Below are 17,456 nucleotides of genomic sequence, written 5' to 3'. Positions count from 1 at the left end.
GCAGCAGCAAAAATTTGCCAAAAATATTTGACAGTGAAAAAAAATGCATAGGGGAAACAAAGTTGTTCTAACAGGGTGCGTAGCCAAACCTTTGAATAAAAAATAAGCACTTTTTAAAAACTTTTCAAGCACTTTACAAAAGTTTTCAAGCACTCAAAAAATTCATATTCAATCAATGATATTATTGAAAAACAAAAACTTTTTATAAACAGTTTTAGCGTTAAAAAAAAACCCCAAAAAGAAACGGGCGTAAATCGAAACAATCAGTACTTTCCCACATCACCGAGTGAATTCAACTTGACCCTGAACTCAGAACAAAAGTACCCTTACCCCCTACATCAAAAAAAGTGTTAGAAGTAAAATAAAATAAACAAGAACAAAATTAAAATAAATTAAAAAGAAAAACATTTCATAAGGATCTGATACTCTCTATCCGAATTGGAGCACTCGGGTTTCGGTTTCAAGTGTGCGCGCATGCGCAAGTCATAACGTGGGTACGACACGAAGTCCGCGTGAATGATTACGTAGCAAACTCCCCATTTTTTGTGAAATGCATGGGATCCACCAGATATCACCGAAGGGAAGAAAAAAATTATTCGGAAAAAAAGCACTTTTTAAAAACGCCAGCTGAAAAAAGCTCCTTTAAAAGCTTTTAAAAACGAAATCCACAAAAAAGCACCTTTAAGTACTTTTTACAAACGCTACGCACCCTGTCTAAGAATTAATTCAAATTTTAAGTAAAAATATATTTTCTCTTCATTTTTACATGAATTCTTCAATCTAAAGTAAAAACAAATGAATAAAAAACAAATATACCTTAGAATGCAATGAAGCAGTGTTAGATCTCTTATAAAAGCATTTGGAAACTCCTAATGGAGAGAAAAAACTTAAAAAGTATTTGGTGCATTTTTGAAAGAGTATAAATAAATAAAATTAATAATACACAATATTTATTTGAAACATAATCTTAAACTATAAACATGATTTAATGAGGAACTCAATAGTTTTCAAGTAATTTTTATTAACGCATTCATAAAACCAACTAGAAAATTATGAAAAAATTACTGTTCATAAACATTTTTATGTTTAAAAATGAGTAAATAAAAAAAATGTATGAATTATCGGAAAATATTTGCATGTCAAAATCCAAAGTTATAATACTCCGAGAAAATAATTGAACTTGTATAAATATTTTTTTAATAAAAATTAATTACAACAAAGTATTTTTATTAGAAGAAAAGAATTAAACTAGATACTTTTTTGAGTAAGACCAATATAAAAAAGTTTACACAATACACTGTTATATATAAAAGCTTGTCACAAGCAGCCATTAATAACATTTGTAAGAAAAATGTACTTGAAAATTAATTAATTACCATAAATTATTTTTATGTATCACGGATGAAAAGCAATTTTTGAATCATGGGAAACAATTTGAACATAGGAAACATTTTGAAACAATTATAACAAATTCATAGGAGTGCAAAAAATGGTAAAAACACAAACAGGAAATTAAAATTTTCATCTGCTTCAAACTGCTAATCAAAAAAAAAAAAATACATAAATAAATAAATTTTTAATAATTAGTTTGAAATTAATGTGATGGTCTCACTTATAATTATTTTTATTCATTTTTCAATTTTTAATTTTTTTTCCTAGTTTATTTGTTCAAATTTAAAATTACATTTCATAGCAAATACTGAACCTATGATAATAAACAAGACATTAAAAACAAAATTGTTGCAATCCAATAATGAGAGAAAGGTTACAAGTAGATCAGTAAATGAAGAATGCAGTTGGAAAAACATTTGTTTTGTTATGCTTATTTTCTTAGTAATTTTATTTAAGACAGTTCAGGGATAAAATTGAAAACCCTATAAGCCACTTTTGGTTAGAAGTGAATTCTACAAATAGGTGAACTGGTTCTAAGTGAATTCTACAAATTTATCTTTCCTACTTCGTCTTTTAAACTTTTAGAAACTTCTATACCATTCCAGTGGGCAGTAATTATAATTTCCTTGTGCTGTATTTCTGAGTCCCCATGGACAACAAAACAACTTTGGGAAGAAGGGAGGACTCCTTCAATTTTTAAATTATTACAACAATCTCATTGATAAGTAAAGTTTGAAACAGTTTTAAGTCAAACTTGAGGGTGAAAAAAAATTTTTTGTTCTCATATCCACAAACAATTATCCGAGTTCTTTGTTTCAATGTATTACATTTTATAGAATTGTGTTCTAAAAAGAAAAAATGATACAAAGTGTGAAAGAAAAAAAAAAGATTTATTTTAAAACATTTAACATTAAGTTACAATTTTTTATTATTAGAAGGAAGGGGGGAAAATGTAATTTTTTTTAAATAATAATAATAGTCTGTATTTCAGGATATATTTTAAATAAGTACTTAACTTATTAAAAAATTTAACTCATGCTTGTCTTTAACAATATTTTATCACTTTTCATACAACAGAAAATGAATTAAATTATCTTCATCATAATGTAAACTTAGTTTTTAAAATGTACACAAGATCACTATGAAGCATCTTTAAAGAAAAGTCAACAATCCATAGAAAAATGAATTTCCTTATTAAAAAAAAGGCCTCAATGCAGGAATGAGATTTAAAAAAAATAAAATAAAATAAAAATAACACAGATATTTAATTTTTTTAAATAAAATGTGATCTTAGTTCCACTCCAAAAAATTTCCTTGTTTGATAATTAAATAATTGAATAAAGAAGTCTCACCTCAATAAGTAATAATTCTTTTACCGTTTGAATATAAGAAATATTTTGAAGATTGTAAGAGAAATCGACTGAAGGACTGTGCTTGAGTTTCCCTGGTGGTTATCTGATCTCCAAAGCAGAACAAGCCTAGCAGACATTTTAAAAATATTTAACATTTATACAAATAGAAAATATCATTTAATTTTTGGAAGGTATAGAAGATGTTAGAGAAGTCATATACAGGCAAATATAAAAATTTTTTATGTAAAAATCCTAGTTTGAATAAATAAATAATGGACAATTACAACATCTCTTTTCTTTATTTTCAATCCTAACTTACTGAACAAAAAAATCTAATAGTTTTTTTTTTAAATGTTTATTTATTTAATTATTAAACATTTAAATTGCCCACAAAGGCCTCCGTAGTGGATGCAATCAAAAACTATTTCTGATTGGTTATGACGTCGCATGTGCTGAATGGAAATATTTTATGAAATAGATTATAATTATTTATTAGATATAAATAATAGATATAAATAATAGATATAAATAATAGATATAAATAATAGATATAAATATTTTATGAAAAAGATATGTGATTATTATAATATTCCTAATAATATTAAGTTAGGTAGTCCGAAAAAGCAAAACATTTATGATGAAATTTGGAATTCGTTTCTTAAAGAGATTTAACTGCAGAAAATATTTAAAAAAAAGTTTTCTAATTAAATGGAAGAGAAATTTTGTTGTGATTGTAAGACTTTGAAATCAGCTGACGAATTTTACAAATTTAAAAAAATATTTATTTAAAAGATGTATAAATTGTGATCTCAAAAGAAAATATACATATTATGAATGCAAATGGGGGGGAAATTATACTTATTCACATAAACAACGACATTTTAAAAGTAATTTTCATATACAACGTATGAAAGAATTGGACAATAAGCATTTATAAATTTTCTTCCTTATAAATGAGTAACATAGCAAAGGAGTTCAAACACTTGAGTAATGTACTCTCAACTTTCAGTATTAAAAAACTAAGAGAATTGATAACTAAACTTAAAATTCCTGTCCTGACTGATAAGAGATTAAAATCAAATATCATTAAATCAATAGTTTCAAATATCAAAAGTACAGCAAATTGTAAATCTGTTTTATCAGATTATTTAGGATTAGATGCTTCTTATTATATGAAACTATTTAATAAATATCCTAAGCAAAGAAATGAATTAAAAAAATTTTTTGATTCTTATAATTTAAAATATAAAGATGGTAAATTTATACCGAAAGCAGAAAAAAATATTTTAATTGAAACTAATTTAAATGCTTTGTATAGGCCTCAAAAAATAAAAGATAAGGTAAAAGTAAAGGTAAATCTTAAAAATTTCTTTAAACCAGATTATAAAATTATTGAATTCAGAGGTCAATATATTGAAAAATATAAAGTTTATAGAAAACAATATAGAGTGGTAGGATCTAAAATTTTACCTGAACAATACTATAATATTTTAAGAAATATATTTAAAAGGGCTATTGGAAATATTATAGGAAAAGTAGATGTAATTATACATAATCCCAAATTAAATGTACCTTTTCATGATAAAATGATGTCAACTAAAACTGCTTTTAATGAATACATTGATAAATTATCCAACCAAATTGAATATAAACAACTCGACATAACAGAGTGTATATTTGTTTTTAATGTAATCGAATTACCTCACGGTGGTAGACACAAGGCTTTAAAAATGTATTCTGAAACAGATCCAGCAAAAAAGAAAAGCATTTGTCAAATAAAAAATGATGATAATATATGTTTGGCTAGATCAATTGTAACAGCTTTAGCTATCCAAAATTCTGAACTGTTAAGTGATAAATTATGTACTGAAAAATTATCAAGCAATGAAATAATTTATATTAAAAAAGGTCGTGTTTTACAAAAAACATTAGCTATAATTACATGATATATGCAAAATTCCTTTAGAAGTGTGCAGTTTAGAAGAATTTAAAATATTTGAAAATTTTTTAGACATTCAGATCAATATAGTTTGCAGAGAAAATGGTAATGAAATTATATATAATGGTAATTATAAATCAACATGTATTTTTATATATAAGAATAGAAATCATTTCGATGTCATTACATCAATGACAGGATTTTTAGGTAAGAATAATTATTGTAATTATTGTAAAGTGGGTTATAAACGTTCAAATCAACATAAATGCCCTTTAAAATGTGATAGGTGTTTTGTTAAAGAATCTGATTGTGAAGGAGAGGAAATATTTTGTAAAAAATGTAACCGTAAATTTAAAGGAGAAGATTGTTTTGATAATCATAAAAAAGAATTTCCAAAGAAACCTAGTGTTTGTAAAGTTTTATGGAAATGTTTAAAATGTAAAAGAAATATTAATAGAGATGACAGAGACCCTGGTGAACATATATGTGGTGAATATCGTTGTAACAATTGTTGGGAGTGGGTCACTAAAGGTCATGAGTGTTTCATGAAAAATGAAAAAAGCAAAGGAGGTGTATGTAAAGATAATTGTGTAAAAAATAAATGTATTAAAAAACAATGGTGTGAAAAATGTAAAGATGATTATACAGAAAAATATTTATTTTTTGATGTTGAAACCAAGCAAGATACAGGAATTCATGAAGTGAATCTAGTTATATGCCATGATTTTCATGGAAACGAAACAGAATTTAAAAATTAAAACGATTTTTGTGAATGGTTATTTAGAGGGGAACACGTTGAATATACTGTTATAGCTCATTATGGAAAAGGATTTGATTTTCAATTTTTAGCTAAGTATTGTTTTAAAAAACATATAAAAATATTCACAATTTATCAGGGAAATAAGTTAGCATATATGAAAGCTGATAAGTATAACATAAGGTTTATTGATTCTATTAATTTTACAATGTGTGCACTCAAGAAATTTCCAAAAACATTCAATTTAAATGGACTGGCCAAGGGTTATTTTCCTCATTTATTCAACAAACAAAAGAATCAAAATTATATTGGTAAATATCCAGATAAATATTACTATGGATATAATTATATGGTTGATGAAGACAGGAAAAAATTTGATAAATGGTATGATTCCATTAAACATGAAACCTTTGATTTCCAAAAGGAATTTATAAAATACTGCAGATCTGATGTAGATATTTTAAGAAAAGGTTGTTTAGAATTAAGAAGATTATTCTTAGAAACTGTGAATGTAGATCCGTTTAAATATGTAACTTTAGCTGGTCTATGTATGGCCATTTACAGAGATAAATTCTTGAAAGAAAACACAATAGCTATTGATGAAAATGTCATTCAAAAAGATCAGTACAGTAAAAAATCAATAGCTTGGTTAGATTACATATCAAGAAAGGAAAATATTTATATACGTCATGCTTTGAATGGAGGAGAGAAAAAATTGAAATTAGGTGAAAAATATTACAAGGTAGATGGATTTTATAAAAATACAGTATTTCAATTTAATGGATGTTTCTGGCATGGGTGTAACAAATGTTTCACTAGAACACAAGTAAACACTGTTAATCAAATGCTTATGGAAGATTTATATAAACGAACTAAGAAGATCAATAAAAATATAAGTGAAGCAGGTTATGAATTGGTAAATATCTGGGAGTGTGATTTTGATAATAATAAGGATATGAAACAATACATGAAAAAGGAATGGAAGAGAGATTTTATAGAACCTTTAAATCCTAGAGATGCTTTTTATGGTGGAAGATGTGAACCTACCAAATTAAAATATGAAATGAAAAGTAATGAAAAAGGCAGACGCCCGGTGGCTGAGTGGTAGCGCTTCGCGCTGCCGTGCCACAGGTCCTTGGTTCGATCCTTGGGCTGGGCAAGGCCGACTCAGCCTTTCATCCCTTCAGTGGGTCGATAAAATGAGTACCAAGCATGCTTGGGAACTAACACTGGGGGTTCTGCGTTCGGCTGACCACCTGACCGGAACATATGCTCTTGCACCCCAGAGCCCAAGGTCAAGAAAACTGAGATGGGCACAGTCGGCCTTGGCCCTCTTAATGGGCTGTCGCGCCACTGAGTTAGTTAGTATTACCTTATAAAGCAGAAAAATTAATATTTTCATTATGCAGAACTTGCTCTGAAACAATAAAATGCAATCATTTCAAAACAACTTCAGAAAAGAAGAAATGCGAAATGTGTCATGAGATAAGAAATTCGGAATGTAAACACGATGATTGCGATCGATGCATTATTGGAACTTGGACTACCGATGAGATCAGATTAGCTGTTAAAAAAGGATATGAAATATTGAATATTTATGAAGTGTGGCACTTCGAAAATAAATCGAATAAACTATTTAGAAAATATGTCAAGATGTTTTTAAAAATAAAATTAGAAACTTGTGATAAGTGGAAAAATAATTTCAAAAATGAAGAAGAGTATGGAAAAGTAGTTAAGGAAAAATTAAATATTAAATTAGATAAAATTGAAGAAAATCCAGGTTTGAGATTCATAGCTAAAATATGTTTAAATTCTTTATGGGGTAAGTTTGGCCAAAGAAATAATATGAAGCAAACTGAATATGTGATGGAAATTGAAGATTTTTATAGAATTATTCTAAATGATACTATTAAAGATTTGAATATGAATTTTTTAAACAACGATTGTGTGGAAATGAGTTATAACATGAAAGATAAATTTGAAAAAAATAACTTCAATACTAATGTATATATAGCTGCTTTTACAACTAGTTCTGCCAGAATTAGATTATATGAAATGTTAGATAAATTAGGAGATACAGTACTTTATTAAGATACAGATAGTGTAGTATATATAGACGACGGAACCAATAAAATTGAAACGGGATGCATGTTAGGAGAATGGACTTATGAATTGGGAAATGATAAATATATTACATCTTGGATAGCTAGAGCCTCTAAAGATTATGGGTATAAATTAAATGATAAATCTGTGCATGAAAAAGTAAAAGGATGGATTTAAAATGTCTTATCAGAAGGAAACCATATCAGACTTTGATAATAGGACTAAAATAATAACAGGTGAAACAGATTGTTTAGATGTAGATATCAATCAGTTTAAAATCGAAAAAGATAGAAATATTTCAAGTATTAAAACAAATAAACGTTATACCTTTGGATACGATAAACGTAGACTTTTAGATAATTATGATACTGTGCCTTTTGGCTTTTAAAAATGTTTCTTAATAAATGGATAAGATTACAGTCATCCTAAACATTCAGGGATTTATTTTTCCCAATCGTAAGATTGTAAGAGAGATAGGATGGGTTCATTTAAATTTACCAATCGGTGAATATATTGGCGTATTTACACCTAATTGTGAATTGAATGATCAAGAATTGAAGATTGTATGTAAATGCACTTCAGAAGTACACGGATTAAGATTTAATAGAAATAAGAATAGTTTATGGATAAATCATCAAGACGTAAAAAATTATATAAATAACCTATATCAACTATATGGTGGAACATTTGCTTATAAAGGAGGTATTTTAAAAAAAGAGATATTAGATGAATTGAATATACCATCTATTGACATTGATGTACCTAAATGTACTAAAATTTTAGGACCTGGATGTTCGTTATACAAGTGTATGTATTACAGAAATATTGCAAAAAATGTTCTTAAATAAATGGAAGAATTTAATGACCTCAAACAATTTCCTGAAACATACAAATTAAATGAACTCGAGATAGGTAAATATAATTTAATATCACTGAGAAAAATAAATACAAAATACGGTGACTCTATTGTAGCTAGATTAGAAGTAGACAATGATGAGAAAGATTTTTATCTCTCGAAATGTCAGGGTGAATTATCTGATAAAGCTATAAGAAAAATTAATAGTGGAAAATATATTTTTTATTTTAAAGGTAAAAATAAATATTACGATTATGAATTACATGTAAAATAAAAAACGATATTTTAAATAATTGTGATAATTTTATTAATAAGGGATTATTACTATAAAAATAAGAATTTTGATTACTAAAGTCATATAAAATACAGGATTATTAATAAAATAAAAATTATTAATATATAAAATAAGAATTTTTAAATATGCTGATTTTGTTTAATATTTCATATAAAAATGCAAAATATAGGACTATTTTAAATTTTTTTAATATAAAATAGGAAATTAATAGTAGTATATGAGGAAAGGGCAAAGTGTCCTGGAGCCCCCCCCCCCATATACTACTACTAACGGTACGCCAAAATGCATTGCGTTTGAACGAATAGTGAAAACGTTGCAAAGAACGTGAAAACCACTCTTTTGCATATCAAGTGATGAAAATCAACAAGGCAAAGAAAAAAAATTTCATTTTCAAAAGGAAAATTAAGCACTTTTTAAAAACACCCAATAAAAAATCCTCTTTAAAGGCTTTTAAAAATTTAAAAAGCGTAAATTGAAAATAAGTACTTCTTAAGAAAACTACACACCATGGGGAAAATAACTATTCATTCATAAAAAAACACTTAAATTTACCTGAAACAAATATAAAACAGTTAAGGAAATAATTATTGTTATTTATTACTTAATACAGATACAAACTATGAAAATAAGATGCTACACACGGCTTCTCTTTTAGGTTTTTTACTTAGAAATAATAAAACATTAAACAAATAAGAATATCAGTCAATAAAAATAATCAATCTTCTAAATTTTTAAAAATAAAGAAAACAACAAGTTAAAAACACTTTGCGAAAATAAAAATTACCTTTCATTACGTCTGAATTCACAATTATTTTATGACTCACAGGTAAGAAGCTTTTCATGAGTATCATTCCATGCAGTTGGCACTTTTGAATTATTCCCTGAAAATAAATAAGTTTTAAAATCATATAATGCTATGCTTAAGAACGAATAATACATTTAATAATAAGTAAAATAAAGCTAGAATACTTTTTTAAATTAAAAACTACTACAAACATTATTTCAGAATAAAGAAAAAATATGATGAAATGTTTCCAAATTAACTCAAAATAAATTAAATTTATAAAGTTAAAAGATCATATTTTACTTAAAATAGTTGATCCAAGGTTATATAAAAAATAGAACACAATTTTAAAAACAGGAGGATTTTATATCATATGTACTAAATTTTGAACTACACAAAGAAAACTTTATAGAACTCAACTGGTATGGTGCAGTTACAAAAGAAGCTACTTGCAATGATGATTTCCCTCGTATAAAATAACATGCAATATTTTTTAATACTTTGTCTGCGTTTCGAATAATTTTTCTAAGAAGAATAACTGTAAAGCAAAAATGACAAAATATAAACCAATTTTGGAAAATAGCTGTTAATATATGTGTGTATATATATATATATATATTAAGAGCTATTCTTAAAAATTAGTTTACATTTAGTAATTTTTGCTTAAAGTTCAAAATGTAGAGAAAACATGGAAAAGATTACAGAATATTGAAAAAAAAAATTATTTTAAAGAAAAAATTAGAAAAAAAATTAATAAAAGTCCGGGGGTAAAAAAATAAAGTATAGAATGACGGATATAGTCACATGACTATATCCACTATTTCTTTAGTGCTCCTCACACTATTGTATTGATGTATTTGCATAGACTATATTGATACAATATTAGAAAGCACTCCTTTTCGCGGATATAATCGTCTGAGCTGATGAAGAGATTATCTTTTTTCCCCCGGACTTTTATTAATTTCTTTTAAATATTTTTTTCTTTATTCTGTAAATTTTTCCATGTTTTCTCTACATTTTGAACTTATTTTATGAGTTCTATATGCTTGCAGATTAGGAGCAGTAAATAAAACTTACTGATTTTCTTTGTTTTTCTCCTTTTTATTTTTTGTGCTATATATATATATATATATATATATATATATACATGTGTGTGCATGTAACTTTACAATATAACAAAACTTTATTAACTAGAGCACCCAAACTTAATTAACAAAGAAATTATTTAGATTGATAATTCTTAGTCACTTCAGTCTTAAGTAATAATCTTCAAATTTTTCTTCATTCTTGAAAGTTTTCCTTTCAGACAGAAATAAATTTAAAGAATTACCAATCTAAGAAAGCACACCTTGAAGCATTTCTTAAAAAATGCAGTTAACTACAAAAAATTTACTTATCAGTTTAAAATATTCTTCAGACATTATTTACGGTGGTAATTCTCAATCTTTTTAATAAAAAAAAATATTTAAGTAATTGTTTCCAAAAAATTTATATGTACTCTTAAAGGAAAAACAAAATCATAAATTGGGCAGAAAATAATTTTTAATCAAGAAGAATATAGCCTCAATTTGTTTCAACAATCCCCCAGTACAACGAAAAATTTTGAAATAACTCAACATTGTTTTATGAATATCTAAGAAATGATGGCATTGCACTTTTAGGAAAAGCGGCATAGAAATGATATTCAGAAAACGTCCAGGTAAGGAATAATTTGTAAAATTGTAAAAATATCAAATTCAACTAATCAAAAGGTTTTAAACGTGGTAACATTATAATAAATAAAGTAATAAGTTCATAGATCTTCTATTAATTTTTTAATGCTACTTCATATAAAATTGATAAATTAACTAAGACATGTTGTAAAATTTTAAACTAACTATGTTTTGTTACAGAATAATTTATTACCTCTTTAGAAATATGGACCACTATTTTTTCAATAACATCAACAAGCACTTCATTCTTCAAGTTCTATAAATGAAAAATTCAGCTAAATTTATCTTTTTGGTGCAAAGGAAAAAAAACTAAATAAATAAACAAGAAATGCTCTTAAATAACTCTGTGATACAGTATGCACGTTCTTCGATACTTAAAATTGTTTCATATCCACTGATTTCTGTCTTCTTTAATTTTTACATGAAAAATGATTAATTTTTACATGGAATTAGTTGTATTTTATTTTCATCAGTTAAGACATTAAAATTTTCCAGTTAATTTTTTTAACTATAAAATAACTTTTCTCTTTGCTAAAAAAAATTATAAATGCCAAAACTGTTTTAAGAGTTCATGAGTTTATTAAAAAAGGAAATTTAAGTTATTAGAAAAACAAAATGCAAGGAATATTATAGCGAACTAATATTACTTGCGTAATAATTTTAGAGCTTTCTGAATTTGTTTTCAACTAAAGTGGAATAATCTTTAAAAAGAAGTTCAAAGAACAAAAACTCATTTTCAAATAGTTTACGTACTTCAATTTTTTATTATTCAATAATTACACATCCTACAGCTTTGTTGGGTAAAACATTTTTACAAGGTCTTTCTATTAAAATTTTTGTAAATGAATTTTAATCCATAATTCAGAAAGCGATTTTGATTCAAGTTTTAATCTGTCATATATATTGCATGATATAGACTGAAGCAGTGCAATAACACCTTACAAATTTGTCAACAGATAATTTAGTAAAAATATCTATCAATAAAAGTGCGTTTTTTACAAATCTGAAAGATAAGACTGAAAAATATAGTTTACTGCAGATAATAAGAATTTAAAGTTTTAATAAAATGTAAAAACAAAAATTTATCAAACAAACTGAAATAGATTCTTATTTGACTATTACTTTTTCTTACTTTATTATGCCTGTTATAAACAAATAAAACAAATTATTCAAAAACTAGAAAACGTTTAATTTGAAGATTTTTACTAAATACTTTTCTATTTTCAAAATCTTATTTATTCACTGTAAACAAATATAACAAATCTAAAACAAAAGTTACAGTGCTAAAAGTTTTATTGGGCCCAAGAAAGAAAGTAACAGCTGAAAAATGTTTGACCTAATGATTGGATTTTCAGTACTAACATAAAATGTTAATAACTTTAGAATTATTAACGATCTAAATTATTCTAAGAAATTTGTATAGATGATATTTAAACAAAAAAATCAGTCATTAAAACGTCTTTAAATAATCTTTCTATCTTAACACTCAAGGAGGACATCTCTTAAGAAACGGTTCTCAGCAGATCACCGAAGTCAAGCATCACTGGCTACGGTCAGTGTGCGGGTGGGTGACCACTTGGATCAGTCTGCGTAGGGACCGAGGGTGTGCGGTATGAGTCCTCGTTAAACTGTGCTACCGTAAAGTGCTCGACTTCGCGCAGGTCGTCGGGCTACCGAAGCAGGGGTGCCATCCCCTCCGCAGAGGATCAAAATTGTGATGGCATGTCTTCGGATCATCCTCCGGGATGTTTCCCAGACCGTCGCCAATAGCCCATTGTGCAGCTCTAGTGCGATGTAAATTAACAGCAACAACAAGATCTTTTTTTAATTTTTTTTATTTAAACGACTTAAAACTCCTCATGCACCACAAAGTATAGCATGAGGCTTACAGTTATAAGTAGGAAACAAAAAGAAGAAAAATTTACAAATTTACATTAAAAACAAAATTCCGCAAGGCCGCAAGACTCGTCTCAAGTTCCGAGGTGTAAATTTCTACGCGCATCGTTGAATTTGATTGGTTAACAAATTCAAGGCTTAGGCGAAGCGCTGTTATTGGAAATCTTAAATTTGTTCTTAATAGTCGTTCTGTCTGAACATTTGTATTTATTTTCAGGCAGATATATTAATTTTATTTTTGTAAATACAGTAGAATATCACATCCGTTATTTTAAATAAAGTGTTTTTATTTACAATTTTATGTATATGCAATTAGTATTTCTCAGTTACTGCTGCCATAATGAAACAATTCATGAAATCTTTAAATTAAAAAGCACTCTTTTTATTGCTTAATTATTATAGTATTGACCATTTTATTTCAGTAACAAATTGACTTTTTGTTATTGGATGAAGTTATTTCTTTAGCTTAACTTTGAAAATCTACTATTTGAATTGTGTGTTGTTTCTTGTGTTTTATTTATTTTCCTTATAATACTATGATCAGTGGTGGTCTAAATTGAGTTTTAAAACTGTTTACATTTTCAAATATATTAAAATGTTTTAATTTTCCGGTGATTTTACAACACTCAAATTAAAAGAATACTTTTTTATAGTTTAGCTACATAGAATTAACCATTTAATTTGAGTAACAAGTATAAGCTTTCTGTTAGTTGCTTTGGTTTCACATTGCAAATCTGCAATTTGTAATTTTTGTTACTTCTTTTGTTTTTTATTCTTTCTATCTACTAATTTGCTGACCCTTGGCCTAAATTAAATTTTAATATAGCTTACATTGTGAAATATATTAAAATGCAATAGGTATTTCATGATTTATTTTTGAGCTCAGTTTAACCATTTCTAGTAAATATTTTATGCATTTCTATATCGATTTTCTTAAAAGATATAAAATGTAATAATTTTCATTTTTAAATTTTTCTAAAATGTAGATGTAATATCAGTATATTATATTTAAAATTTCGTTTAAGTATTCATACTTAACATTATATGATTATAAAAATTTCTATGCTATTAGTAGTTGTGAATTAAATTTGTGATTTGGAGTTGTGTACCTGTTATATTTAGTTGTATTAATTAAAATTTATTATATATTAATAATTCTTTAGATCATAACCTTTTTTAAAAAAAGGTTTTATATTGTTTATGTAAAATATTGAAGGATTACAGCTGTACAATTAGATTTTAATTATAAGATGCTTTAAAAAAAATTGTTTTAATGTTTGATATTTCTCTAGAAAAAAGTGTTACTTGGGAGAAAAAAAAACATATATATTCTTGGGCAATGGGAAGATTTCCCTATCATGATCTGTAGCTGAATAATCTCCAAATATTTGCAACTTACGGGCTGTGGTTTACAAGGTACTGGACACATTACAGACGAGGACCAACTTGAAGGATATGCATCTCATAACCTCCAATCAAGCTTGTATATCTTCTTTTTTTTTTAAATTGAGATTTTAAAATCTATTAAATGCATTAGCAATTGCAGTTTGCACGACAGTTTGTTGTGATATGGAAAAATTCCTGGTGAGATTTCATTTACTATCCAGGGTTTTAGTTTTTGCATCAAAAGCTGGTTTTGACACGACATGTCAAAAACCTGTCGAAAATTATAATAAACTGTTTGTCGAAATGTGGCAAAAACTTATAAAAAACCAGTGACAAGTTTCTTTTTTGTCATTGAAGATATTTTGTTAAACACCCATCTACATAATTATTTCAATCATGCATAATATTTGCATTATAATTATTAACATAATTATTATTCATATTATACATCATATATTAAAAATGTATCTAAAATAATTTATTTGCTTTCTTAATGACTTATGTATTATTTATATTTTAAGGTTATTATGTTTGATATATTATAAGTGTTAAGTTTACATTACAGATAATTACTATTGTTCTAATTGTTGAGTTGGTAGTTGTTATTCGTCTGAATATTGATGGTACAATTTAGACAGATTTCTTAGCTTTCTTAAAACTAAAGTTGTCACTAATAATTGTATAATCTTAACCTGTGAATTTTTTTTTGTAATTCACATTATTTGTTTTTCGTGCTTATGTGTGCAGCTTGAAAAAAATAATCAGACCACCCAGTATGATTTTTGATCTAATGATCAGATCTTCACATTCTCTGACTCAGTCCTAAAGGTTTGAAAGGGTGATCTCAAATATGGCAATTAATTAGTGCAGATGACATTTTAAGGTACAAAATCAGATGGATTAAGGTATTCTGAAGAATTAGGATTTCTGACCCACAATCGTGGAAAAGGTTCCAATAGTTTGGTCAGGAGAGTAGTCCAAAATTTGTACCCCTTGATGTGAAGTTTTATATTTCGAATATTTCGTCATATCTGAAGAACTTTTTAGTCGAATTGAAATTTTTTTGCCCACAATTATTAAGCTGGTTTATCCAATGATAATTCGATGCAAAAAAATAACTTGCATATTTTATTTACAGGGATGAGATTCTTCCGCGGATTCGCGGATTTCCGCCTTTTCTCAGATTTTTCCATTTTTCCCGCTAATTTCCGCCGAAATTTTTTTTTGCACAAGTTAAAGTATTTTATGAGGAATTTAATTTTCCGCGGAACGAAATTATTGAAGTCCTCATTCCTCCCTCTGAAGTTTCTCTAAAAATCATTTCCTTGGGATAAAACTGGTTGACCTTTATACAGGGATGAGATTTTTTTCGCTTTTTTCTATCGAATTTCAGCCTTTTTATCAAAAACTCAGATTCTCTAAAAGTTTCGTTTTTTTTATTTATAAATATCCCGTTTTTTTTTTTTAAAAATTCAGTCGTTGAAGTCAAATTAATATATTTATTTACGATTTTCAAAGAAAAACAGAAATTTCAAACTACGTCCTAACTGCTAATCCTTCCGCATGTTTACTTATATTAGCTATTTTCTCCGATTTCACGCATAGAAAATAAGATTTTCCGTATTTTTTATCCGTCGGCCGGATAGCTCGTATTTTTGTAATTTAGACGTCGCTGCTTCTTGTATTCTGGAGAGAAAGCAAACAAAAAAAGCAACAAAAAAAATAGAGGTGAATTTGTGGTGAAAATATTTATTTGCTCATTCAATTAATCTTGTAAATTTTTACTTATTGTGTAAACAAAAAACAATTCAAACAATCCTTTTAGAAATCCCAAGTCCCGACTCTGCAAATATCTCGATTTTTATTTACGTGATTTTAATATCAATCATCAATTTTCGTATTTACCTGATTTAAAAGTTGCGCATTGCAATTCTTATTTACGCTTTTTAAATATCGTACATTATGACTCGGATTTACGAGATTTAAAAATCTAATATCGTGTTTTGTATTTTCGCATTTTTAAAATCGCGATTTTATTATCAAACATCGATTTTCGTATTTACCTGATTTAAAAGTTGAACGTTGCGATTCTTATTCAGGCCATTTAAATATTGCGATTCTTATTTACGAGATTTAAAAAGCCAATTTCTCGATTTGCATTTACGAGCTTTTAAAACCCTATGTAGCTACCCGAGCTTAAAATCCAATGTCGTGATTCATTTTTGCGGTTGTAATATCGCGCGATTTTAAAATTATGCATCTTGATCTAAAAATTACGCATCATGATTTGTATTTTCGCTTTTTTTAAATTCGATGTAGAGTTTTATATGCACGTGATTTAAAAAGCCTCATATCGGGACTTATAATCACATGGATTACAAGTTTAAACAAAAATTAGACAAAAAAAGTGCGATTTATGTATGTATATATATATATATATAAATATTTTTGGATTTCCTCTTTTTTACTTTCTGACTACTCTCATCCCTGTATTTAGCAATAATAATCTAAAAAATTTTATACTGTAAAGTGCACAATTATATGTATTTTACGGAATAATTTTGCTATGTAATCATTATATCATTTACTCGTATAAATCGATTAATTTTTTTCAATCAATCGGTTAAAGTGCTTTATCAAGTTGATTACAATATTTAGTACAGTTATTAAAATAAATTTCCCAATACTCCGGTGATTTCACTAGCTTTGATGAAGCTGCAGATTTTTAGGAGCCTGTAATTTTAAATTTCTGGGTTCTTTTTTTTTTTTTTTTTTTTTTTTTTTTTTGTAAAAGCAGGTCTCTATTTGAAATTATTTAAATATCTCTATTTTAAAAATCTGAATAAAATGTAAAAATTTGAAAAGCTGTGATTTGAAACTAATTCCATAATAGTTCAACGAAGAATTTTAACAAGAAGCACTTTGCTAAGCATAAGATAAAACTAAATCTGTCCATTGCTTGTATGCAAAATAATTTAAAAATG

At 26.7% G+C, this 17,456-nt stretch overlaps 1 protein-coding gene and 1 long non-coding RNA gene across 17 annotated transcripts in view; one reads left to right on the top strand and one right to left on the bottom strand.

Annotated features, from left to right (window-relative positions):
• Positions 1-13,225, bottom strand: part of LOC110282992 (uncharacterized) — a 28,560-nt gene extending 15,335 nt beyond the window's left edge. For 6 of the 11 annotated variants that reach the window (XM_087169570.1, XM_087169565.1, XM_087169568.1 and 3 more), the window contains exons 1-5: positions 13,124-13,225; positions 11,384-11,446; positions 9,479-9,575; positions 2,769-2,870; positions 817-869 (exon numbers count right to left, since the gene is read on the bottom strand). In XM_087169570.1, coding sequence (XP_087025696.1) covers positions 817-869; positions 2,769-2,870; positions 9,479-9,575; positions 11,384-11,446; positions 13,124-13,192 — 384 coding nt within the window. In that variant the 5' untranslated portion in view covers positions 13,193-13,225. Of the gene's footprint in view, positions 1-816; positions 870-2,744; positions 2,871-9,478; positions 9,576-11,383; positions 11,447-12,322; positions 12,464-13,123 lie in introns of those variants that run through there. The other 5 variants (XM_087169576.1, XM_087169577.1, XM_087169574.1 and 2 more) reach the window with 3 other exon arrangements.
• Positions 13,134-17,456, top strand: part of LOC147806624 (uncharacterized) — a 37,038-nt gene continuing 32,715 nt past the window's right edge. The window contains exons 1-2 of one of the 6 annotated variants that reach the window (XR_015436047.1): positions 13,134-13,326; positions 14,379-14,569. This is a non-coding gene — a long non-coding RNA (uncharacterized LOC147806624). Of the gene's footprint in view, positions 13,779-14,130; positions 14,671-17,456 lie in introns of those variants that run through there. The other 5 variants (XR_015436046.1, XR_015436048.1, XR_015436045.1 and 2 more) reach the window with 5 other exon arrangements.

This window comes from Parasteatoda tepidariorum, chromosome 8 (assembly GCF_982258835.1).
Source record: "Parasteatoda tepidariorum strain Cologne lab strain chromosome 8, Ptep-v5.0, whole genome shotgun sequence".
In the NCBI taxonomy this organism is placed as follows: domain Eukaryota; kingdom Metazoa; phylum Arthropoda; class Arachnida; order Araneae; family Theridiidae; genus Parasteatoda; species Parasteatoda tepidariorum.
This window is presented reverse-complemented; position numbering and strand designations above follow the sequence as displayed.